The 27,582-nt window shown below is 35.7% G+C and overlaps 1 protein-coding gene and 1 long non-coding RNA gene across 3 annotated transcripts in view; one reads left to right on the top strand and one right to left on the bottom strand.

The window, feature by feature from the left end:
* Positions 1–27,582, bottom strand: part of PRKD1 (protein kinase D1) — a 113,959-nt gene that overhangs the window by 15,033 nt on the left and 71,344 nt on the right. The window contains exons 3-15 of one of the 2 annotated variants that reach the window (XM_021539325.2): positions 27,269–27,400; positions 26,420–26,580; positions 23,644–23,667; positions 14,216–14,426; positions 12,482–12,559; positions 9,392–9,596; positions 6,873–6,996; positions 6,024–6,101; positions 5,163–5,442; positions 2,872–2,924; positions 1,730–1,802; positions 755–861; positions 145–306 (exon numbers count right to left, since the gene is read on the bottom strand). In XM_021539325.2, coding sequence (XP_021395000.2) covers positions 145–306; positions 755–861; positions 1,730–1,802; positions 2,872–2,924; positions 5,163–5,442; positions 6,024–6,101; positions 6,873–6,996; positions 9,392–9,596; positions 12,482–12,559; positions 14,216–14,426; positions 23,644–23,667; positions 26,420–26,580; positions 27,269–27,400 — 1,688 coding nt within the window. The remainder of the gene's footprint in view (positions 1–144; positions 307–754; positions 862–1,729; positions 1,803–2,871; positions 2,925–5,162; positions 5,443–6,023; positions 6,102–6,872; positions 6,997–9,391; positions 9,597–12,481; positions 12,560–14,215; positions 14,427–23,643; positions 23,668–26,419; positions 26,581–27,268; positions 27,401–27,582) is intronic. The other variant, XM_021539327.2, reaches the window with a different exon arrangement.
* The window catches only part of LOC116183731 (uncharacterized), a 118,802-nt gene that overhangs the window by 77,372 nt on the left and 13,848 nt on the right, over positions 1–27,582 (top strand). The window lies entirely within an intron of this gene.

Genomic DNA, 27,582 nt, shown 5'->3' with positions numbered 1-27,582 from the left:
AATGTAAAGAAAACTGTTTCACCACCCCTGTTATACTCAGATTTTCATAAACCAGTCAGGTAAATGATGTCAAAAGGAAAACAAAAGAAACAGTGATAGTAATTGACCTCAAATCTCTTTCTAGGTCTATAATTAATTTCTTACCTGAGTAATTAAAAACTTAGTTATTCTCTCTGGCAATCTGCCCTTTTCACTTGACAAGATCATCTCCAGCATGTCTCCATGGAGTTTTTCCATAACAACAAAGACTCTCTCTGGTGTCTCAAACATACACTCCAGATTTACAACCCCAGGATGATGAAGATTCTATTAAAGATAAATACAGCACTAGATTTCTCAATATGATCAGTAGCTTTTATCATTACATATTTAGACTTCACACCCCCCCCACCCCCCAAACCAGACAATGTTTCAGTATTCCATAAGTTAAACTGTGTGCCTACCCTGCAGGCAACAGAGACTAAATTTCTAGGGGAAGTACAGGAGAATGTATGAATTTCAAATTAGCTTAACTTTCATTTTTCTTATTGTGTCTGGTGCTTAAAACTGCAGAAATTGTAACTCCTAGTGTGACATTGCTGATACATTTGATTTTGGCTTTTTATGGAAAATATGCAGCAAAAATACTAATACTTTTGCAAAAGCCCCAGTGATTATAAATTAAAATAATTATATTATTATCTGGTATTTACAGAAATAAAAAAAATGGAACTAATACATAGTATTATTCTAGTAAAAGAAAACAGAAAAGTACCTGTAAAATGGCAACTTCATTACGAAGTTGACTTTCCTGTTTAGTTGGAAATCTTAATTTATCAATTATTTTAATGGCAACATCTCTTCCAGTTTTGCGATGCTTTCCTGCAAATAAAACAAAAGCTCTGCATCAATTAACATGATTCATTATGAAAAATGTTCCCTTTTCATGGGTTGTACAAATGGCTGTAACCAAATAATCCTTAGAGCCGGTTTGCAGATAAGACATTAAAAGTTTTCTGTCATTTCTCTTCTTTCTACCCTTTGACAACAGAACTTACTATCACCTGACAAAGCCATTTAAACATGTAAGAAAAAAACATATGAGAAAGTTAACTCTACATTTCAACAGTATAGATGCAAAGTTAATTTTCTCATATATGTGTAAGCTGCAACTGCATTCTGTGCAACTGCCTGGTTGTAGGCTTAGTCCTTCACTGATAGCTCCACACTACCAAATAATGAAATATGTGACAGCCTTTAGGCATGTTAGTGCATGTCCCAGGTTTATCAGAGAGTCAGAGATACCTCAGTGAGAAATTTGTTGTTAGTCCTCACTTCACACTATCTCAAACAACAGCTGTACCTAAATACACCCCCAAAAACTGGAGAGAGGAAAAATTAGTAAGAAAATAAAAAGAGAAACAATTCTAAGAAGCTACTGAAGAAACAATAAAAAAATCCCTCACTGGAATATGTAACAAAATGCAGAGGCAGAATAATATTTTTTTCATGTATTACAGCTCTCAAAAAGAACAGTGTTACTAGAACTTACAGAGAATATGAAGCTATTGATAGACATTGACCCACCAATGGTCAGAAAACTTCAATCTACAAACATATATTTTGTTGACGGTATACATCTTAAATGAAATGCGAATTTCTGCAACAAAAGATTTCAGAGTCCAAATATTTTCCCCATTCAAGAAAATTTTTATCTTAAGCACAATTGTACAACACACCAAAGCCTTACCTCCATAAACAATTCCAAACTGTCCCGATCCCAATACTTCATCTGGGAAGATCTGGTATACAGTGCTAATATCCTGTTTATACAAACAATAGATATTAAGCCCTAAGAATATGAAAAGAAAATTTGTATTTCATTTGCTTTTTCTAGTGGTAAGTTGCATTCTTTTAGTACAGTGCATTTTAAAATACATTATCTGCCAAAAAATTCAGGTGTGTTTTCTTACAAGCCATAGTAACTGCAATTGATGTAAAAGCTGATGAAGGTTCACTGAGAGGGGTAAAATATTCCATTTGTGCCAGAGAGGCAGTCTATGTCTCACTATTTCGCATTGCTGTAACACAGGCTAAAGCACAAGCTGTTAGCAGATTCATTTGGGAGACTCAAACAAACATCAAACCTTGCAGCTCAGCTTTATTTTCCTGATATTTAAAGAGCAGGGTATATAACAGAGTAAAAGAATGTCTAATTCATAATAAAAGCTGTCTTACTTTTTGTTAGGAAACAAATGGACACATCCCTAGCAGGCAACCTTTTTGCAATCTTTTTCTGACAACTACCAGAGCTGTTCCAGAATTTAGCTGGCTGCAGGGAGTATCTATTTTTTCCATCTGCCATGAGATAGAAAGCAAGCAGTGTGACTGCTTAACTTAACTGCTTAACACGACCTATGTCTAACTGTCCTAGAGTAAAAGAAACCCAGAATTCTCTATGTATGTGTTTTGATATATGCAACTCTTCCTTTGGCTAGAGTTTCATCTTTGTACAACAAAGAATAGCTGATCTCTCAGTTGTGACAGGAAATGGTATATTTATCAAGGTTTGTGGTCAGTTTTACAAAGTTCAGTTGACAAATTCCATGAACTAGTAATTTCTACACCTCACTTTTCCATTTGGAAACATCCTGCACAGACCCACAGTTAAATCCTGTGAATATACCCATACATAATCCTTGCATCTTGAGAAAAGGTGCCAGGAAGATGGTTTTCGTCTAAAGTTTAAAAACATAATTGTTTATTAATTTCTTCAAAGTAAGTGAGAAATGGCTGATAGAAATTCCCCTAACACTCCTCTTGAAAAGCAGATCAATGACTCTGCCAGCTTAATCATAGCATGTCTAGCACCAGCATACAGAGAACACTCACCACGTTTTCTTGGACTTGGCAGTTTGACACAGAAATACTGATGGATATATCCCCTGGGGAAGAAAGCAAAATATACTTTAGATTGCTGTGCTTTTAGTTCAAACATGTGGTAATAGGAAATGACATTCATATTACATCAGTATCTACTGACAGCTCTAGAAATTGGACCAATTAGGTCAGCTCGTTTGTCTACCAGCTAATATAAAATTGTAACAGCCCACAAACACATGAACTTAACAACAGCTTTTCAGCAAGGGAAAAACAGAATTATACAATTCATTAATAAATTTTTAATAGTGAAATCTCTTAACAAGCTTCTTATTGCTTTTTCCCATTCTGTTTTGAGGTTTTGTATCTCTCCCAAGTAACAACTGCAACTAAATTGGTTATTATATATAAACCTACAACATATTTGATGCTATTCAGATGAAGGTAAATACACATTCAAATTAGACTGCATACTGTTACAAGTAATACACATTTCAATTGGCTTAACAGACATTATTAAAACATAAAAATTATAACAGACATAGTAGAAACAAAACCTTGCACCTGCATTTTAATACACGTGTCAACTTCTATCAAAGTGGAGCTTAGGATGTTTATAAGCATGTCACAAGCATTTGAACTAAAAACTTACTGAGGCAAAATTCAGACTATGCCTACTGCTAACTGCATTACACAAAGATAATACTTTAGGAAGGAAAGCGTGCTTCTTGGAAGCACAGTCTCCTACTTCTGTGCAGAATCCCATTCATGCTGGCTTTCCATTTGTTTAAGTAAGAATTTCAAAACCAGTGTCCCCTATTATAAGGCCTATATTACACACTGAAGACACTTGCTACTGCCCATCAGCACTAATCCTAGCTGCAGTTAAGTAACATGGCTTACTTATTTCCTCTCCTTAGGAGGACTGCTTTTGGCATAGAATGTTTCAGTTATGGAGAGGTTTTTAATCATTACCAGTTTGTTTTCAAACCGATATACTGCTGTGTTTACAGGGAAAAAAGCATGGACAAAGACAAAACTTAGAATCTGAGCAAAAGAAAGAAGGTTGCTATCATTATCATTGTCCACAAGAAATTGCTCTAAAGGTCTCAAAACGACCTTAATTTTTGCACATATAACCCAAAGATAGCTACTAACTTGTAAAGAAATTTTTCAAACTTCCCAAGAGGGAGATAAGGCAGCTGTCATGCCCAGTCCAGTATTTCAGGTGATTTGTTTAGCTACACTGGACTCAAACCAGGGGCACTAGGTAACTAGTCTGATGGAAACGACATGCAGAATTTGACACTATTTTATACAAGATCCCATTCGAGAAAGCAAATGACATTGCTGATCTAATCTGATATGTGAGCTTTTGTGCCTGGAGATGCAATGCCACAGCCTGTTGTATTCCTATATTTCTGAAGGGCTTGTGGTCTCATTAGCATTTTGTGCTGCATTAATAGCATCCAGATGTCAAGTGCTAAAGTGGCTGTATATTGCAAAAAACGGTCTTATCCAAATTATGTAGACATATCCAAATTCTCTTTACACTCTCTAGGCTGAACAGAAGTACAGAGCAACCACAGCAACACATGGCTAGTAGTAGGGAACTGTTTGCTCTGTGCTACTTCATTATCAGTACCCTGGACAGATTTAAACAGGTCTCATATTTTGTTTACATTTACTGTCACCTTTGCTAGAGAATTACACAAAGGTATGTAAATTGGAAGCTAAAATATATTCAGTCCTTTTGGTCCTGGATAACACACATGCCTTGTTGTGCCTAGAATAGCTGTTCTTCACACTTGAGCTCTTTTCATCTCAGCATGGGACAATGTTTGAAGCAACTGTACAGCCAAATATGATGAAAGGGAGCATATCAGTGACCCAAAGAGTGAAGAGCTGCTTCTGCAGACAGCTAGAAATATAAATTACAGTCAGGATGGGAAAAAAAATCTATCAGTTCTGAAGTAGAGCTCAGAAAATTTCAACTCTGTGCACAAGGAGGCTATTTCTCACAAACAATGCAAATTTGAATTAGAAGCCTTACTGATTTCATAACCACTTGCTTACTAAAATATCTGCATCTTGTATATCAATACAGATGTCCAACTGTAAACTGAAAACACATGGATAAGAAACTGTGGTGTTTAAAATAATATGGAAGACAAGTGACAAGCCACGACAGAATAGCCTTTACCAGCTGTGCAGTACATCCTTTCAATGTGTGCAGAAGACTGAGCAACGTCATTTGAGAGATAATTCTCAATATCAGAAATGGAGGAAATGAACAAACTTACTGTGCAGGCTGGGTCCTGACCCAGTTGATGCCCCTTTAGGGATGACAGGCATCAGAGCATGCTGTATTGCCATCTCCCACATTCGTGCTACATCAATGCCAACACCGCTGCTGATAACGCTGTTATTCAGTGGAACGCTTGAGAGGTTATCTATGTTTTCTCCAACATAATAGACTATATTTGCTGTGCTTATTTCAAAACAATGAGGATTGGCTCCTTGAGGCAGCAAAGTAAAAGTTTTTGCAGGTTCCAGAGACAAAATTTCAGACAATGGGATTTCCTGAAATGAAAAAAATATTTTACTTTCTGTGTAAAGATTATCAACATAAAAAACTTCAGCATGAGCATTATTTGATTAGTTTATGATATCAGTTGTTGCCTTCTTGTACAAACAAATGCTTCTTGTACAAACAAAAAGGCTCTTGTAACCTGAAACTGTGACACAGAGACTGTTGATGGTAAAATACTAAATGTTTCTCTCCAAGACTAAATACAGCTTTAACTATTTAAATGAACTTATCAAAGAGAGTAGTGAGGTACCTTCAGAGAAAAAGCAGGGCCATCCATATATCAAGAGAACTCCATTAGAAAATAAAACCTTGTTGAATTCTCATATAAAAACTTTTCATTTCCACAATACACATCTTATTAGCTCGTGTCCTCATTAGCTGACACCTTTCTGACAGAGACTTGTTTTTGAAAAGCAGAACACACAGACACACTTTAAATAATGAAAAAATAAAAAAAAACCTAAAACCTAGATAGAAATTATACTATTACTGTCCTTCTAGTAAGCATCAACTTAGCAATTTAGTCCTTATATTCTGCTGGTATGAAAAGAGGTTGAAAAATATTCCTTACTTTGTAATATTTGCTTCCAGTATCATTTTGGAAAAGTGTAATGCATTTGCTGTCCAGTCTCCAGTAGTGTCGCTTTCTCTGCAATGAAAAACAAGTAAATTAATGAAATGCTCATTTTGCAAAAGCACCACTGCCAAAATGTTTCCTTAGTTTGAAGATATGTACTGTGAACAATAAAGACCCAATTACCATTACAAGATTTTAATGAAGACTTTCTAATTGAATTTAGAATGTATAGACCTCTTGTTATGCTCTGCTATTTCAGAATAGCTCTGTTAAAACTGTACAACGTTTAAAAATTTAAAATGCCATTCTGATGTCTGCATTACATTCAGCAAAATTTGCTAATATATATGATCCTAAAACAATTGAAATTGCTTTTTGTATCCATTGTAACATGCCAGTTCACTTTTGAAGGTCACATACTGACGGCTTTATTCATGTTTTAACAGGCCGAAACAAAAATAGCCTTTTTCCAGAATAAATCTGCTTTACAGAAGTCTCAATTCAACTGACAGTAACATATCAGGGAAAGTGCAGCGGGAAAGTAAAGCTACTTTAGAGAGCCCTTTAACATTATGTTTCACTTCCTTAAGAATGATTTTATATTTGGCTCCTTATGATAATGCAACAGATACATTCAGATGGTTTTTGCATGTTTTAACTGTCTCCTGTTCTTACAAGAAGTGGCAGTCCTATTTATGATAAGAATTGTGACTTTAGGAATCATAAAAATTGCAAAAAAAGCCTTACATGAGTGACTGTAAATTATCAGAGTATTGTTAGAATTTGTTTCTATACTATAACATAACATTTACTGGAAGACAGGTCTTCTGTAACAATTCTTACCAGTGTGTCCTTGCTTGTATAGTGAACCATCCAACCCTCCTTCATTACTGTGCTACTTCTCCTTTTTGTGTGCTTCACAGACTGTACCACTCTCATTAATGGAATATTGTTGCTGGTTGAAGGGCTTAAGAATAAATCATTAAAGGCTTTTAAAAAGAAGGTAACTTTGGACAAAAAGAAAAAAAAAATCTTTAAAATCAGAATATATGTACATACACACAGAGAAAATATCCACGTTTCTTTTTATCATTGTTAGCAGACCTGGTTTGTACATTATTTTGTTTTGTCATTCCAAGTATCTTGAGATTACAAAGAAAAAACGTTACACCAAGGGAATGTCAGAGACCTTCTGAAGGCTTACATTCCAAAAATATTTCTAAAGATGAGCTAAGAAAAGGGGCAAATGACTAGGGCCTTAGCTAGGTTGTGGGAGCCATTGCTCAAGCTTGTGCTATGTATGATTCAGAGCAGTACTTAATTTGAACCTCTCATAACCTACACAGACACTGTACATCAGATTACTGTCCTGTGATCTTGCTTGGGCTCAAACACACCAGTGTTTGATGTGCCAGTTTACAAAGCAGAAAACGTGTCAGCTGCCCAGCTGCACGCACTCTGGCCACGCACAGCAGAGAATCTGCTGGAACCTCTCAGAGAAAGAGATTTAAGCCACTCTACACTCAAAGACTTCAGGTGAAACCCTTTGCCTGCACACTGCAACTTTCTACCATTCAGCCAACACACAGTAAGCTGAGAAGCCATGGGAATGTGAAAGCATGCCTGAAAGCACCTTCAGATATAATCTGGTAGTAACCAGAAGCAACCTAGCCCATCATCCTTGCTGTTAGAGTTGACAACTCCTAAAACAGATTCTGTGTAATGGAATATGGATTCAATCTGTTCAGTCCTAATCATGAATACTCAGTGATTCCTGGCAGAAATATAAACAGTGATGTTGCATTGTATGTGAAAACAGAGCACAATACTGCTCTTGTATTATGACCCAGTAGCAAAGCTATTGGTGCAACAACTCCAACAAAACAGGGCTGATAGTGTCTAGGAAAAGAATAGTATGTTAAGTCCCCAAAGTTGTTGTGACTGTAGATGTCTGCAGATGGCCCTGCTTCAATGTAATGCATCCTGGAAATAAGTTTTATGAATTGGTAGTTTCCCATCAAAATGCAGAAAGTGTTGTCTGAAAGTATAATTAAGTAGGTAACATATAGTTAACATCTCTTTTCTGCCTAAAAATGGTTTAATCATCTGTAGTTTCTATTTAGCTGTTCTTGCCTGTAGGACAAAAGGTTTACTTTTTATTTGCCTTTTATAATCACTTAAAAAATATCCATGGATATGGAAACTATCCTTAGAAATAACTGCACAAAGGTATTACTGGAGGAATGTCCCTTACATAAGTAAAACATGTACCTTAGTTATAAACATTTTCTTAGCACAATTGGGTATTTTTATTTTGAAAGCTTGCAATGCTGTCTGCTTCATAGAACTTGGAAATCTAAAATGTTCTGTGACAATGATTTCATGATCTAAGCACAGGCTCATATTCCAATCATACAAGGTGTCTATACATCATACACATTGTACCTATGCAGATAAATATGACAGTAGTTTACCACTGTATAAAATAAAACTGCATATTGTTGAAATGGATTGCTTCCTACTAGTGCAACAGGTATAGGACAGTAACAATGAAACAAGGGGAACATATTGCTGAGAGAGACTCCCAACAAGCAAAATAAAAGAGGAAATTGCAGTCAAACAGTCCTGTGAAAGAAAAAATGTTTTATAAGGTATAGATCCCTTAAAGGTATAGATCCATTGCATCAAGGAAACTACAGTTGAAATTGCCTTAATACATTTTAGGCTCTCCAACAATTAATAATTTTTTCCATAGTATTTGGACAGTTCCAATGAGGGAATGTTTCTTTTAATTCACTTCTGTGGTACGTTGCACAACTCAGTTCCCGTTTTCCTTCCTGAACAGTCATTTCAAAGCACCAATCTATACTGTAACTTGCCTCAAATTATTACTTAAGTTTGACAAGCTTTCCTTTTAAATAAAGGCATCTAAAAATAAAAACAATCTAGATTCAATTATACCATAGCTACTTATACATTTTATTTATCTAAATGTCCAGTCATTGCACTGTTAAACCAGGGAAAGAATGCCTTGGAAATAAGTAAACAATAAATAAATATTTTACTAGTACTTATGCAAATAGTTTCACATCATTTTCATATGAGAACAGACCTGTAAGAACTACTTTTGCATAAGTTTTCAAATGCTACTTCAACTTGACAATAAAGCTCCCTTTAAGTTACTAATGCATATAATCAGTGAAGCATTCTCACTGCACTTTCAAACCCACAATGTTTCATCAGCATTTCCCATTCTAAATGACTGAGAATAGTGACAATGTACATTCCCCCTTGAGCCCTAGACATGATTTGTACAAATAAATATAAAGGAAGATGGAAGGTACACTCAGTCCCCAGCTCACCTGATCATCCTGTTAGATTCATCGTGATCCAAATCAGCATCCTGCATTTCTCCATTGTCACTATGGCATCCTGCCATTGACATCTCTGAATCATGAGCCATAGATTCTTCCATGTCATCTATAAAGCCACTGTTTCTTTCACTGTCATTGTCATCACTCCCTTCTTCCATGACTACATCAGACTCAGCCCCAGGACTAAGAAGGTCTGGAATACAATTGTGCAAGTTATTACCTAGAAACATGTGCAACAATACGAACTACAACATCCTGGCACATTTTAAGCTTCCGAAAAAAACACAAGTTCTCTTTGGAAGTCTATTGCTTGCATCTAGACAATATATGTAGACAATTACTTACAATGTGAACTATATATTCCTTTGCACAGGAACATTGTTTTCTGTGAAGCCTGCACAAAGCAGCACAATAATCAATACCACCAAAACAATGCTTCCTGCCATTAGAAAATAAATACTAAACAAGCACCAAAACCAAAGACTTAGGGTTTAACTGATTTGACTATGGCATAGCATTAATAGCATAATCTATCTTATATTTAAATTATATTAAACTTTCCAATTTCCAAATTAAATACACCTAAGCAAGAGATCAGAGTAAGAAACAACTTTTTGTTGCATTGTTGCTTGTGAATGGATTTATTTGGAATATAAAATCATTAGTCCAGTCAGAGGGTAAAGACAGCACTAGTTTTTTCTGGCATGTTGCACTGTTTCCAAAATTTGAAGTAAGGTTAAAATCACATGGTACACATCAAATAGTTTCTCCTAGCAACTTCTGCCTAATTGTGTGGAGGAAGGCTCTTAACAGCCAGAGTAGGCAATGTAACACAAGAAGAATCCCACTGAATTGTCTGACAGCAAAATGTTTGGAATTGATGGCATTTCACTGAAATTAGATGTGCACATCTGAAAACTTTGTTTTCATGTACAATAGTCTTAAGATATTTGGATATAAATGACTGATGTGTGATTAAGAGACATACTTCATCTCTAGCAGAACCAGTCATTCAGTCATGAATGATACTTCACAGTGCAAAGCTCTCTCTTTGCTATTCCTACAACACTTTTTAAATATCTATTTTTAATAAACCTACAATAAGTTAAAAATAACTCCTTACACTTTGTATATAATGCATTTACTGACGACTCTTGGAATTTCATTACTCAACTCTTTTTCACATACTATTTTAGGGAAGATGCATCACACAACAGATGGACAAAATGACAGATACTGTATTTTGTTTATTAAGTTTGAAAATAATGTGAACCAAAGTACTGTGAAAATACAAATTATATACAAGATAAAATTGCCTTTGCTAATCCCAGGGACCCTCTATCAATCATTCAGGACACACAATTCAGAGTTCTATGAGGATTCTACATATATCATACTAAGAGTATTATTTGGTGTATAAAAGCCAAGTTCTATAAATTTTAAGACTGCAATCTTAAAGGACTATAATTGGAGTAAGCCCAGAATATGTGCTCTCACCCCAAGTGACTCTGCACAAGCTTTCCTGAGACAAACTATCGCTTCCCATCAGCTCAGCATCAGATTCTGGTGCCAGGAGGAAAGTCCAAACAAAAGCAGCATGTTGCTTGTGAAGCAAAGGTGGGGAGAGGGCAGAGGGGGTGTATTGTAGGGATGAAATACACCTGCCTCAGATGGAAAGAGGGAATTTGGAGGAGCAATTCAGAAACAAAAGTAAATTTTGTTCATTTAGTTCAGTTGTGCAGAAACAAAGTTTATGTTCTTTCCTGTCTTTTCACAGCACTGTAGATCACTCCACTCTAAAACTGCATCTATGCAGTAAAAAGTTAATCATTTATAAGCAGATTTAGGTACTTTCTCAGACTACAAATCTCAGGGAAAACTTTACACTCCTATCAATGGAATTAACATTTCATAGTGTATATTTTAGGTTTTGAAAACCAAACCACAAATTTCCATTATCAACATTACTTGCACTCCTGAAGAAACAGTTGTGTTGTGGGATGGTTAATGGTTAAATTGAGGCATAGATAGCACAAGATTAAAAAAATGAAAAAAATAACAGTGACTCCAAGAGTCCAGTGAGAGGTGCATCAGAAAGGACATTCAATAAGAAGACATCATCTACTTTCCAGAAAATCATGCACTGTCACATCTGAAGTGGAACACTTAGTACTTGTAGGAATCTTCCTATCAAACATAAAAATTTCATAGTGATGCAGTAACATACTATGAGAAATCCTGTGAAAAGTATTAGTTAATATTCCTAATTTTGGAATTTCTTGGTATGTCTTCAATAAAGTAGACCACTGATTTAAAGTAAAAAGAAGACGTTATAAGGTAATAATTAACCTCAGAAGCAGTTTAGACTGACAACACACAGTATACATTAGAAACTGAGCACTTCACCACACTTCTCATTCCCTTATCACAAAGGAAAGTGACATCTTCAAGGCAATCAGCAGTTCATCTACAGCCACTCCTTTCTTCCTCCAGTACCATCTGTCAAGCCTACTCATACACCCTTATACTTAACTCAAAACGAGCAGCACATGCATGGGAAAATCAGCAGATAGTCAAGACTTGATCTGTGACAACTGGTATGATTAGTTTTATGCCATCAGTAAATGGTGGAATTTTTTTTCTGAAGGGCATTCTTAATTCTTCTAGGTATGTTTTTCCTTCTCTGCAAGATCATCCATAACCACTTTTTTCTCCCCTCACATTAAAAGAAAATTTTTGTGCTTCTAGCTGACAGGTGAATGCCAACTTGTGGCTTTTGGCTTTCCTCTGGCATTCTGCATTCACCAGATATTATCACAGGGCTGACATCACCTCTGTGGCAGAGCTTAGCCTGTCTGCCAGTGCTACCTATTTGGAAGAAACACTCCGAAGGGATGGTGTATAAGCCACTCACAGCATTCCTCTCACACTACATCTTCAACATACAACAGAAATACTGCAGAGGAAAGGCAACTCCCAAGCACTGGAAAAATGTGTTTGTACGCATCACAGTTTTACATTTCTTTTATTTAACTGATGGTTTAAACAGTGACAGGAACAATTGTTAATGCAACTTACCTCCGTTAATGGCAACTTCCCCCAGGCAGTTATTTGGCACTTTAGGAGCACAGCGTTTGTGACAGTTGAATCTACAGTCTGGTAAGTGAAAAAGGGATACAGCCAAATTATTTCTCTTTCTGTGACACAACTATATTTTCCCTGCTATCCAGCCTATAGATATTAAGCCCTATAATTTCATTAATACAAGTCATATGTTCAGAGACTGTGCACTAGCCTGGCTCTATGCTGCCTGTCAGTGGAAGGGACAGGATGAAGATGCTAGAAGCGTTTCTAAGGGGAAAAAATGCCTTTCCAAGGGTGGCTGGGTGGAGTGGCACTACAGCAGCCAAAGAGATGCTCAGCTCAACTCATCTAAGGCAGTGATGAGGAGACACAAGTGCTTGGCTCCAAAGCCAGAGCTACCTTTCCAGTGAAAGAAGCAGAATGGGCTTTAGTGTATCAGCAGCACTTTAAGGGACTGACTACATAGGAAATACTGATGACTGAAAATTGAAACAGAAGAACCCTAGCAAACAATTTAAATGAGAAAATATTTGTTTTTTACATCACAGGGCAACTTCTAGATGCCTTGCAACTACCGAGTCCTTCAGTCCTTTCCCTATTTTCCAATTTTTTTTTTTTTACTTCTTTCATATGTGTAAGTAGCACTTCATTAGATGTCATGGGAATTGTTTTCTTTTGTCTTATGAACACATTTTACTTAAACTAAGAGCTGTAAGTTACTAACACACCAGGAGAACCAAAGTGAGGAAAGAAAAAAATATACTAAGGTTGTCCATATGCTTTTAATTATTTAAGATTGATCCAAACACCAATTGGAGGTACAGCAGTGCCAAAGTACAGATAAATTTTAATATTTTTTTAATTAGGTTAATATTTGCTTAGGTCACCAGGACTCTGAAATGAACTGAAATAGGTGATGCTTTGATAGATGTTTTAGATATTTTACATTAGTTAAATTGTATCGGAACCACACCTTAAGTTAAATGAATAAAAGTTTGAATTTTGCAGGGTTTAAAGAAGTAACACAAAGTATACTGATTAATTTTATGACAGTTATTATTTCTTGTAATAGAAGGAAGGTGATCTTAAGCATCCATTAGCTAACATTCCAGCCCCACAGCATGCACAAGGCTTTGTATTTACAGGCTAAGGCTGGCTAAGGTGAGCCAGCAATCTAGGCTACAATCCAAGGGGCCTGACTCACTTCAGCACCTACTATGGTATACAATGCCATGAGACTTGAGAGCACATTAGTCACACTGAAAAAATGTGGGTTTAAATTCTCATATAACCCCATCTTATTCTACTTCCATTACAACTTCCCCAAAACACTGAGCTGCTGAGGCTGTCATATGCTTCAATTCAAATACAGGACTTTGTACATCAAAAACAATGAAGAAAATAATATAGTCCATTATGTTAACTATTCTGCTGTAAGCACAGGTTCACTCACCTATGCCAAACACAAGATCATTTACACCTGAATGAAAAATCTGACCTACTGCACATACACCAAAGGGTAAAAATGAGCAGCCTTTCAGCCAGCCCCTACAGAACACCAATTACTGTAATTTTGACTGCAGCTCAATCTAGTGTAATTGTACATGTGCCTACACATAGACAGTTTAGTGGGGAAATCATGAATCAGGCTACATAGTAACCACTCAAACACTAATTTATTAATTTTATTATGCTTAGCTTTTATGTTCCTGAAGGACATTTACTTACCTTTGCATTGCAAACCCTGTCTAAAAAGCCCTTTGAGAAGCTTCTTGCAGTACTGGCAAACTGTTGGACGTGTGTAGGAGTGGATGACAAAAGTATGAGGCACTTTAACCTTTGACATTAAAATCTTGTCTAGTTGAATAGGTCGTCCAATGTAGGATTGTGAATTGGACCTCTTCTCTCGCCCAGTGTATGATTCTGATGGTGTCTTTTGCTGTAAAATATATAAAAACGAGTTTTGTATTCATTTTAGAAGAATATCACATTCATATATTCCCTCAGTTCAATAACACTGTCGTATGTCATAAAAAGTCATATAAGTGCCTTTAAACACTAACAGAACATGCATCATGCCCATCTCAGACTGCTTTTAAAAAATTTGAATGGCACTGACCACCTTTGCCAATACTACTATCATATACTTCATATTGTGACTGAAACAGGTTTTTATTTAAAAAAATTAATCAACATTAAAATGGTCATTAAAATTTCTCAGAAAAGCATTTTACATTCTGATAAAAAACATTTTTACCTCTTATTTTCTGTTTTACATCAAAAGTAACTTTAAAAGGCTGTATTTTTATATAAACATTAAACAATTATTATGTTGTTCTATGTGCATGTAGATTAATGATAGAAAAACTGTTTGTTTATAATTTTTGCTGTTGCTAACCTTACCACATCTAGATTGCACACAATGGATCACAACAGGTATTTAAAGATGTGTGCATATATATATAAATACGCACACAACTTTAAATACCTATTTTATATATGTATGTATATATATTTGATGTGAGACACAGTCTAAGTCATGAAATCCAAAGAACTTCTAGAATAAATGAGTTACCTTATTTTCTCTACTAAATTTAGATGTACATATGATAATTAACCCAGAAAACAACTCACCTAGAAAACTGCTTTCTCCTACTACTTGCCCTTGAGAAACAACCAAACTACACCCACAATTAACATTGGAAGGAGAAAAAAAAGTAAGAAAATGCAACTTGATTATTTAAAACTCAGCATCTTCTCATTATTGTCCACAAATAATCTGGTAACTGAACACTAGAAAACAAATCACTCAGAATGAGCCTTCACTGTTCAAAAACTGCAGTAGCCAAAGCTTCAGGTGGACTTGAAACACTGCTTAGATTCAAACACATAATGCTATAGAAATTCCTGCATCTGATTACTACTTCCCAGTCACAAAAATATAGAAAAATACTTTTTTTTTCTGCTTCTATCTGAGACTTTTGGAGTAAAGAGGAATTGAAAAGTCATTTTAATGGCAGAAGAGCCTAAGGAATTAGTTCCCAGGTTTGCCTTCACAGTGTTGCCATGGGGTGAAAAAAATTTCTTCCTTACAAAGTTCATATAGATTTCTTGCTGCAAAGATAAATTCTTTGATTACACTGTAGAATTAGGTGTCTTTTCCAAGAAGCATAAAGATCCAGTGTACTAATGCAGTCCTTTCAAATAAAGGAAAAATGTGCAAAATACATTGTATGAGCCAGGTACATATGGTCACCACAAAGAAACTAGATTTAAAGTGTAAGAAAGCATCTGTCTTTTCTTTATCACAAACAAAATTGGAAAAGGTCTGAGTACATACTCTGATATTATGGGTTTGTTGCTTCCAGAGGTTTAAATCTTCATGCTCTGCAAAGCAGTTATGTACATTTAAAAAACCCAAACAATTAATTAGTCTCAATTTGAGAATAAATTTCTCTCGTATTTGTTAACTGCTAATAAAATTCACCTAATATTTTTAGGCAGATTGCACTAAGTTTTATGAAGTCAACATGAGCAGGCCTGCAAAATGGAATGCAGAAGACCATCAGGATAGAAGAATGAGCCACATATTCCTCAAAAACTGCATTGTTCAGCTAGTACAAGCCACCTGGAAATTACAGCCCTCAGTGTTTGTGGACAGGGCAAAGCTCACAAGGAGCAGTGAGAAACAGAGATGCAGTTCTTTCAGTTTTATGCCTGTGTAGTATAGAAACAATTTTGGTCCAGACTGATTTTACTTCATTGTCCTAGTTCAATGCCTTCCAAGTCACAGCCTCAACCCTAACCTATGACTGGAGACTTATCTCTGAGTATGCTCTTCAGTGTCCACAAGAAGAGTTGTACTTGTGGCATACTACAATTTAATGTAAATATTTTCTTTTTTAATAAAAAAAAAAAAAGCCTAAAGGATTCATCTTCCTTCTAATCACTACTTGCAATGCATTAGTCACAACACTTTGCTCTCTCTTTCTTGAATCTGGACATTTGGTGGACATTTTGCATGTAGTGATACTATTCTCTTAAAATAAAGTTTAACTGAAAAAGAGTGAGAATATGTAAGGAAAAGAGTTCTAGTGCCTGCTTTCATTATGTCACTGTAACAAACTAATATTTCAGTTTACCATTCTTATCACTAGAGACATTTCTTGGCAATCTTATCCTTGTCTGTAGTAAATTGATCCAAATATCTCCTAATGACATAATTTCTCTTAGAACCCTGACTAATATCATCTAAATTAAACCTATTTTCTATGTTCACACTTTGCTTTCATTTTCCAAATTATTGCCTAATGAAAAATTATTTTGGCAACCAAATACTGCTAAAAGCAAAGTCCAAATTACTTATACCTAGGTGACTTCATGCTTAAAGGATTTTAGGAAGATGGTTTGGCTTTTTTCCTCACCAAACACCTTGTAGGTTTTAGAAACTTCTGTAGTGTTGCTGCAATGTACTGAGACTACTCTTGGGCAGTTATGATTAACAGAGAGACAGTCTTCCCTACAGCTTTGGTTCTGACCTAGATGTCTGATCAAATCTCAGGTGTGGTACAGTACAAGCGTGGGACAAATTATTTGCTACGTTTTTTGCTCAGATTGATGGCAAATTTTTCTGTTTTAATGTGCTAGTGTCTGTTTCTGAGAAAATGTCAGGTTGAACAAAAAGTGAATTCTAGATGCTCTTCATTGAGTTGATTGCTTCTGAGATAACTCTGAAACAGTTACTCATCATACCATCAGCCTAGATCAAATAGTTACCATTAATAAAGCTTTTGTCATGTTGTTTGGTAGGATTTTTTTCCCTCAAAATTTGTATTAGTCAATGCACAGTTATAATTTTTGAAATATTTACTTCAAGTCTCATTTCACATGGCTGCCAAGTTGTATTCCTGAACAGGCAATTAACTAAGCTTTTGTTAGTAATTCATAAGTGTTCTCTACAGCTCAAGCAGTAATGGATACTAAACAAAAGATAAAATACTGGAAAACCTACTGTAAGATGTCAATCTTCAAGACCATTTTATAGAGAAAAGTATTTCAGCTTTTCTTGGCCATTCCACAAGTGCTGGGCTGCTGCGTGCCAGCACCACAGCACACCATGTAAGGCACCAGCACTTCTCAACTTACAGCGCCTTCAGGTCAAGAGGTAAAGCCAAGTTTCACCTTCTCCCATGCTAGAAAAGACATCAGAATTCATGGATCTGGCCTCACTCCTGCATGCCCTGATATGCCTGTCTCCATTCCCTCCCTCTTCCAGCCAGAAACACTGTGCCTCCTGGGTCCTGCTCAAAGGTAGCAGAGGACGGGAAGCTGGTGACAGATAACTCATGGCAGCAGCAGCTGGAGCATCTTCCACACCCTCTGATGACTGGCTGATTAGGAGGAGCATCGCCTCCCTCTTGTCAGATAAGCTTCTCCTCTCAATATTGTCCAAAAATACTGTCAAGATCCCTCAACTCTAACTTCCAGCATTCCCAGCATCAGATAGATGCCACAATTTTAAGCCCCTGAAAGCACAGGAAACCAGGAGCTATCCTATTTTCACTGGAAAAGCAAGAATTTCCTCCTTCAGCTGGCGTGCTGGTTTGTTAGAAAGATAAATGAGCTTTTCCTGGTAGCCAGCCAGACTACTGACTCAGCAAGTCTGGAAACTTCCCAGGAAATGATTGCTTAACCAGATTACACCATGGAAAGTAACAGCCTGCACAGTTCCAAATACTAAACAGTCCTTTAGAACAATCATCCCAGCAAGGTAATCTATACTTGAAGAGCTCAAGAGTCTGATTTTTCAAGTGACAACAAATACCAAGAAATGTGTGCATTTACTGAATACTGGACTATCCAACTAAGCCAGTGACACTGATCACATCCAGATACTCCAATTATGTTTTAACTGTAAGTATATCTAATATAATCCACTTTGTTTACTCTTACATTTGGAACAAAAAAAAAAAAAAAAAAGAGTTGTTTTTTTTTCTTTTTGTTTTTTTTAATGGCAATCCTTTCCCCAACATGGGGTATTCCTCATCACTTTTTTTAACTGAAGCCTTGCTTCCTCTTCTTGTTCAATTTCTTTGAAGTTTTGGAATATACTGAAGCCCCTCGTGTGAGTTCTGGTGAGCTTTGCTGAAAGCTACTAGAAGACATAACAATTTGTCTACATTAGCCAGAAGCATAAAATCATTGTACAGTCATTGCAGGAAGAAGACAGTCCCCCAAAGGTAAAAATAGCTCAGCAGATCTTTCCTGCCTTTTCTACATTGTCCAAATACACTTCAAACTGCAATTAAGAAACTGAAATAAATACTGATTTACCCATCAATGGATTAAGCTGTTCCTATTACCTGGATGAGTTTGACCATGTTGTAGCATTCATATCTATTCCTTCCAGGCACAGAAATCAAAGAAACTGTAGAGAGATGCTGAAGGGACTAATGGGATGCAATAAAAGCTGGACACAGAGGTGGCCTCTTGGGAACAAAGACAAGGACCAGCTCTGCAATCCAGCTGCATGGTCTAGTCTAAAATGTAAAAGAGACTGCTGTTTGCCTTACTCCTTTTAAAAAAAGTTTTGACAGCCCCACTAAATACGTCCCAGGGATTATGAAAACCTTTACCAAAAAGCTTCATGTTTTAATTTTAAGAGTCAGAAAGCAACTACTTCTCTTTTGGCAATCATGCTTGCAGAAACATGCTCAAGTTAGTAACCTTCACTCAAAAGAGAACAGGCTACTCAACTAAATATACGGTTTTTCTCAAAACTTACACAAAGTGCTAACCTTTTGCAGGCTCAATATCTAAGAAGTGTTGCAACATTAGTCCCATAGTTTACCCTGAGATATTAAATCAGAAATAAAAAAAGTATTCCTACAATTTTGAAATGTTTGCCTCAACTAAAGAATAAACTATTACAATCTACGGGTTTTTATTTACTTGGACAATAGAGAAAAGTGATGTCTATTTTAAAAAAACCAAACAGCAATAAATGTTTGGATGCAGTTTCATTTTTAGTGTTGAAACGGACTTGTTGAAACATGCATTTCCTTCCTACATTAAAGGCAGAGGATAAAGCCTTAATATGTTCATACACAATTTCTTCACAGGAAGCTACTGTCAAGTGAGATGCTAGATATCTATGTAACCACAGGAACTCTGTTTTTAATGCAATGCAAATGTTGACTTTCTTTTACAAATTAAACTATGTAACTGTAATTAAGTGAATTCAAAGAAACAAATCTTCAGTTAAATATACTGCAATACCACACTTAAGACTGCAATCAACTGTGTTGTCTTTCAAGGCTTGTTGCACTCCTCTCTAAGTCAAGTGTATGATTTAATCCTACAAGCACTACAGTTAGATAGCTATGGTCTGAAAAACATTTCAATTTCACATGTGTAAACACATCAAAGGACTGACTTCAGTACAAGCTGTTTAATATTAAACTATCCACAGATGGGTATTATTATATATGCCTTTCTTGTATAGCAGCAGACAGTGGTTTGAATGCTCTGTCTGTAACCTGCCTTATTTTGGAAAGTAACAATAGAAGATTACTGGGTTGCAGCAGGCATTGTGGGACTATGCTGATTCCTCAAAACCAGGGAATTCCCAAAACAAAAACTCTTTTTGGATTTGCTAGTACCAGCAGCCATAGTAAGACTTACATAGCACAAAGCTTTTTTTTCCAGCATCTTACAGACAGAAGTTATTCAAAAATATTAGGTTTAGTTTGATCTTGCATCATGTACTTCATAATTTTAAGTATATTAATTAATAAGTTATTTTCATAGAAGTATTGTGCAATATTAGAATGTCCACATCAGAAGCCAGACCTGGCAGCTTCATTATTCCTGCTGAATAAAGCTTATAAAAAGGGGGAGAACAAACACACATGATGACACAAAGGTATCACAGCCAAATTGTAATCAAATTATAATTCAGTACAAAACCCTTTAGACAGTCTTTGAACTATTCTGATGCATCCTCTCATATAAAATCTTGGGGTTCTGGCGCCCCCCCCCCCCCATGCCTGTATAAACATGTCCTATCTATCACTGTCTACATACCATCCTTACCAAATGAGGGACAACTGACAGGTCTTTAGGCTTAATCACAGACACTGGTTTGGAAAGGTTTGACTCTGGACAGAGGAGATAAAGACAAACCTATTTGGTGAGGCCTGAAGTAAGTCTGGGGGCAGTACTAACCAACACAGAAAAACAAGATTATGTATTAGAAGGGAGGGAAAACACCACTGAACACATCTAGGCCACGTAAGTGGAGATAAAAGGTTGTGTTGATTGCCATTATCCCTCAAAGTAATGTTTTCACAATTCACAATAACCCAAATGATCACGGATGAAGTCTCAGAGATACTACAGGGAAGCAAAATGTGTGTTGCAGCATTTGGCAATTTTCAATATGCACAAATCCTTTTGCTAGTACTTAGAAACCACAGGAACATACCTCCTAATCTTCCTTAGATGTACCACTTTGAATATCATAGATCACAGATCTGCAACACTTTAAGAAAAAACAGAACTACATTTGAAATACTTTTTTATTTTGACCTTTAGCATGTTTAACTAAATTACTGTAAAAAAGTAAGAAAACTAAAAAATACATTAAAGATTTGGAATTAATTTAAATTCCTATATTCAACTTTCAGTGTCAGATTCACTGAGTTCTCAATTCTTAGTTCTGTTTAGTGCATGACCCTATATTCACCTGGTGCCTCTGGCACTAGATTAATGTGAACACTACTTAGATCAGTTTAATTACTCAAAGCCTCTATCCCCTTCTATTATTTTCAAATGAACTCTAGATTTTGGAGCAAACTCCAGGAGCTCTATCTATAAGGGTTTTTATTAAACATATGGGCACACTGCAAGTAAATTTCCATTCAGACAGAGAGGAATGTGCAGTGTGTATCACTGGAGCATGGAAAGATAACTTGAGGGTGACAAGAATAAATCATAACAGAACAGTATTAATTCACAGTTAACTCGAGTGCCTTCAAAAGAAAATATTAATTTTGCCTTTGAGGATCTTTGGTCTAATGAACTCTACTTCAGCCATTAGAAAAGGACTTGTAATTAGAAGTGGTTTAAGGCACCAAGATGCTCTCAGCTGTATCACCCCAGCTTATTCCCTCCCTCAAGAGCCTTTTTTTTCCAGTTCAGTGAGCTGGTGAGAGTCCCTACACAAGACTCTGTCGGGACTGGAACTGGGATAAGGAGATGCATCTTTTGTAGGAGTGTGGAAAACAAAGGCTTCTTAGAGTGGCTATTTCTGAGTCACTGGAAACAAGGACTCCTTATTTCAGAGGCAAAGACAAAAAGGCATCTGTATTAAAATGTTGGGTGTGAAGGAAGAAAGAAAATGACCACCCACGACTCAAGACTATTCCCTCCCAGAGCATCTACTGTCCTAGTTCTGCAGAATCACTCTTCTATATATAGCTAAAAAGCCTCAAGCCAGCTCTGCTTATAACAAATCTACAGAGGCAAGCAACACCTGGTGCTTTGTATTCTGTCAGTGATACATAAATAATATTTTCAACTAAAACTATATACATTTTAAATTTTAAATTATTTAGCAAAAAAGAATTGTAAATCCTGATTCTTCATCAAAAAGCAAAGATAATATGCAACATTCCACTTACCTATGCCCCAAGAGACACATTATTCCTATTTTAAAAGTAAAGCTCAGCTAGACGTTTTCTGAGAAATCACTTCAAGTGTTTATAAAATGACCTTACTATATTTGTTACTTCTAGAAAAAAAAAACTTCCCAAAATAATGGAAACATATATTAAAAAATAGAAATAAAATACTATTGTGTCAAATAAATGTATTTTGAAGCAAAGCCACAGACAGCTAACACATTTTCTTTTCACAATAGGAACACAATTTTGTTTTTCCTCCAAATACCATTTTTCATGCCTACCTTTAATTACTGCTACTTTAGGGTAACCCACCATCATACATCCAGATTGGCGGATTCATCATTTATCCGACAGCACCGTATTTAGAATACAATTATCTTAGATATTAGAAAAACTGTGGTTTATATATACATTTTTGTATTGCTTTATGGATATTCTGTGGAGCTGGAATTCTGCAGCACACAGTAAGAATGTATGCGTTTTAGGAAGAAACAGAAACCTCATTCCTGGAAGTGTTCAGTGGGGCTTTGAGCAACTGGTCTAGTGAAAGATGACCCTACTCATTGTAGAGAGCTGGAACCATATGGTCTTTAAGGTCCCTTCCAAACTAATTCATTCTATGATTATAGGAAATAAACTTATTTCTTCCAAAGAAATAGATGTATGACCATGGAAATCTTCATTTTAGCATAACAAAATATTCCTCAGACTAACTATGTCATATTTCTAAAATGTTGAATTTTTAACATGTGCAAAGCCTGTTCTTTTCTGGTTGCATCCCAAATATATGCTGCAAGGGAAAGATGCCAATACTTCTTAGTTTCAAAAGCTTTTGAAACTTTAAACACAAACCAAACTTCTTTAGAAAATCCACAGTGAAAGTCAAAGAGCAAACTTTGACCTGAATCACTCAATTTTTTTTTTTTTCTTAGTTAGACTTGACACTCTTTTTATATAGAGCTGTAACTTATTTGTACACAGTTCATGGCTATTTCCACAGAAATATAGAATCCTAGACTGTTTGGGGACTTTTTAATTCCACCAGTCTGAAAGGAAGAGCTACCCCGATGGTAGTATGGTGTCAGAAGTTTATTGCAGATGAGCATTTCAATGTGAGGTTTGTTTGTTTGTAATTGTATATTTAAAAATATAATGTTTATTTTCTACATTACTCCAGCAAATTCCCAAGTCCTGAAAGTGAAGTTAATTTTTTTTTCCTATGTGTTACTACCATTAGGGCTTCAGTCTAGCCAATGACCTCTTTCACACCTAAGAAATGCAAAAGTCACTTGTGTATTGAAATATTTTCATGTTCGCTAATTTTACTGTTTAGCGTAAGAATTATGGTCTTCACTTTGGAATCTGGACTTTACTAATCTGAATTAAGTCCTGCACACCTTCAAACTCATATTGATAATCATAAAAGAGGATGTTGCTAATAGCATGGTAAGGAGTAATTTCAGTACATACCTCATAGCCAGGGCTGACAGGAGACTGACAGGTAGTTGGAAAGAAGAAAAAACAGAACAAAGAAATAAGGGGGAGAAAAAGACAGACAATAATGTTATTTTAGAAGCAAGCATGAATGTGGGATCATATTCTCTCTCATTCTTTTTTACAGAGTAAATGCTTAAGAACTGCATTTGAGCTGAGACATGTTAAAATCTGGGTTGCATTGTAGCCTCCCAGTTCTACTTTGTTTTTAACATTTCTGTTGATGAGTTTTATACTACTAAGTTAAGAATCAGAAGAAGATTTTATTCTTTGGAAGTAGATTTTTAAAGCTGTACTCAAATACAGTCCCCATTCAATTTTCAGCTCAAATGAAATGTCTTATTGGCTAATGAAAACATTTATACCCAAACTGAAACGGTTTCTGTGCATGGTGATTCCCTATGCAAGGATAATTGAAGTATAGATACATTTTGCATGATTCCACATCATCCTGTCGCGAGGATTTTTAGAGGACAAAATTTCATAACTTATTCACTTTATAAGTGCTGTTTTTCCAGAAGGCAGGCTTACATGCTGTGTCTCCTATCAGGTGCACCGATCAACACAAAAAGAAACAACTCAGTTTGATAATTACATCTATCAAAGACCTCCAGGATTTATTCCTTCGCAACTGCTCTAACTCTACATGGTAATTAGAGGTAAAAATACATTATTTTAGTCCTATTTGAAGAACTGATAGATATAACAGAGATTATATTTTGTTAGCAGTGATTAAAGTAACAAAACAATATTATTAATGAATAGTACACTTTTCTGAACAAGCTTGATGTTTTTCAGTATACTCACAAAGACTATAGAAAAATGGAAGACATTCTAAAGTGCATGGTTTGATTGGCATCACTACATAAACTGCCATAAAACTTATCTCATAAGCATTGCAGAAGAATTGAGTCCAAAGGACAGATCTGGTACATGAGAACTGACAAAGCTTATGCCACTTTAACAAAGCAGGGTGGGAGGGTAGGAATGGAAATACATTTAAAGGAAAAAAAACTAAACAGAACAAAAGACATGAAGCCATGTGTGAGAGCATTTCTGAAAACCTGGTAAATTATACTAGGATTTCATGAAATAAAAGTGAGATAAGGAAACTATTTGATTTCTCCAGGCCCCTCCCTTTACCTACTGCAAATATATTTTCTTTGGGCGTGCACGTGTGTGTGAGCATGTGTGATGTTCTGAATCATCAACATAGGGACACCAGTGTTTACAAGTTCTCACAGGTATAGCCTGCAATATAGACAGCACTTACTGCATCTCTCCACTGGCAATTTTAATTCTGTCAAACACTTTGAAATATATAGCTTTGCAGAACAGGTATTTTGTATAACAATGTGTCAGCAAACAACAGAGTAATATAATTTAAAATGTTTTCAAATTGAAAAATTTTTGCTACATTTTAACTGTACAGTGCAGTGAATATTTCTAGAGGTTATACCAGGATGCTCATTCATACCGATGCTCATTCATACCATTTTTTAAACAAAAATTAAAAAAAAAAAAGAAAAAAAAAAAAAAAAAGAAAAAAAAAAAAAGAGATCAGAATTAGGGCCTGTCTTTCTCAAAACTTTGTGTCTTGGTCCAAGTAATTTCTGAAACAACCTGCTGAGAATTATGATTAACCCATAAACATTTGTTGCTGTGGTTTGCAGAACTTAAGCACCTTACTCATTTATGCAGCTTTTCAATTAAAAATACAGATTCATAATGTTAACCTTAATTTCCAAGTAGCTTTAGACTAATGATAATCAGGAACATAAGTACATAATTATGGTTCATAGATGGTACTGCATCTAACACCATGTCTACATAATTTGCAACAGTGTCCTTTCAGTATGTCAAGTTTAATAAGTTTAATATTCTAATTGAGAGGAAAACATGATAATTGTTGTGTGTACTTATAAATTATTTCCTCTCTTTTAAACCTTAAGGTTTTCAAAACCTTCACTTAGGAGTGGATTCATTTATACACTGTGTAAAATCTTAACTATTCAAGTATATTATGACCATGAGTGCTAGAGAATAGACATGCTAAAAATAAAAAATAGGTATAATTGTAATTTACTCCAATGAACATTCCACTTTCATTTCAGAAAACAAACATATTAATGAATATACAAGTACACCATATATTTACATGCTTTTGTGTATACTGTACATCTATATATACATCTACACATCTAAATTCAGACATATAAATACATTCACCACAAAGAGCCATTTTAAGGATCTAATAGAGATTTCTCCTACTTTCTTCTGAACACCCAGAAATATGCTAAATACACAGGCTCCAACTAATTAACAACAGACTTGACTGTGACAGATACTCGGTTTAGTGCTGTAGTGTCTGGGTCACAGCGCTCTAATGAGGCAAACGTTTAATAGGCCAAGGGAAATAATGGTCCCATACAGAAGAAATTAAACATCTAGTTCCAGAAGAGATTCTTCAAGATCCAACTACTTATATTAGCATGGGTGGCAGTTTTAGGCCTTAAAAATAACTTAATTCTTGACAAATGATACTCCTGGGAGTATCAGAAGTGACACATACCTTAAACCCACATACCTTAAGTTGGTGACCTCCCTTCTACGTCAAGATGCCTTCTCTTAATCTATAATTTACATACCACTCTCCTCTGTAGTCTGTAATAGGCAAAACCAGATTCTATAGCACTAAATATCATTGTTTCTCAGCTCCTCCCATGGCCTCTACAGCAAGGGAATGCCATACCAGAAGGGCTTCATCCGTCACGCTGGGCGAGGGCTCTGCAGAAACTGTTCGAATGGTGCTGAGTCCTGTTAGGGATACATTTGACAGGCGTCTTTTCCGTACACCACTGCAATTGTTAGGAATTTTAAATGCACATCTCTTATGGTAGTTTAGACCACATCCTGAAAAGAGAAATTTAAAACCATCTGATTATGGTTTACTACTCAAAAAAGCAATTAGTTTTGGATGTTCCAAAAACAACACAAATTCAAAAACATTAACCTTAATTTTGATTAAACTCTTCCCTCTACCCTGCTCTTTTATTCTAGCAAATTGTTAGAGAGATAACGTTAACAGCTCCTAACAGATACATTATGACCAGTGGTTTTTTCTCTGATTTTTCAAAATCTATGGTCTCAAAGAGCAGAAAATTTCTATGATCAGCACTTAGAAGGCAAGGAGGTCTCACTGCAAATTTGATTTAGTCTACCAAAAGTCAAATAGGTGTGGCAAAGTGAGAAAACTTAGCTATTACAACTTCATATGGATTGACAGTAACTTCAGTTAAATAATCTGAATTACTGTGATACAAAATGAGACACAGGCTCATTAAAAAACGTAAGGGAAGAGTAAGACATGCAGCCTTTTCTTAAAACTACATATCAACCGAAGCTTTTTACACTCAAGGTTACAGAGCCATACCTAAGATGCCTCAGAGCAGTCAAAAAGATAAGTTCTTTAATCAGTTAATTCCTTTGACAGTTCTTACTGTCTCTAACTAATTTAAAAGCAACTTTAGACACAACACATAGAAGCACAATGAAAAAGTCTCTTCTTTAGACTGAAAAATTACATCTCATTGCAGCTTACCTTCACATTTGAGTCCCTGACGCACCAGCCCCCACAGCATCTCTCCACAATGGTCACAAAAGGCTGGAGCCCGATACGAATGAACAAACAGAGCATGGGGCCGGATTTGGAAGTCTTCAAATGTAGCAGAAGCTATAGCAGTGAGATCATACAAAAAAATTAAGATAAATAAAAAGTAACATAACTACTGTTCTTCACTTATTAGGTACTTCACCACAGAACAAAACAAAACTCCTTTTGGCCGCCAAGATGATGAATTTTGAATTTGGAATTGCTCACTACATAATATTTTGAAAACAAAAAGAGCGATGGCA

The sequence above is a fragment of the Lonchura striata genome, chromosome 6, assembly GCF_046129695.1.
Source record: "Lonchura striata isolate bLonStr1 chromosome 6, bLonStr1.mat, whole genome shotgun sequence".
Classification (NCBI taxonomy): Eukaryota; Metazoa; Chordata; class Aves; order Passeriformes; family Estrildidae; genus Lonchura; species Lonchura striata.
The sequence above is the reverse complement of the archived record's forward strand: the minus strand, read 5'-3'. Positions and strand labels throughout refer to the sequence as shown.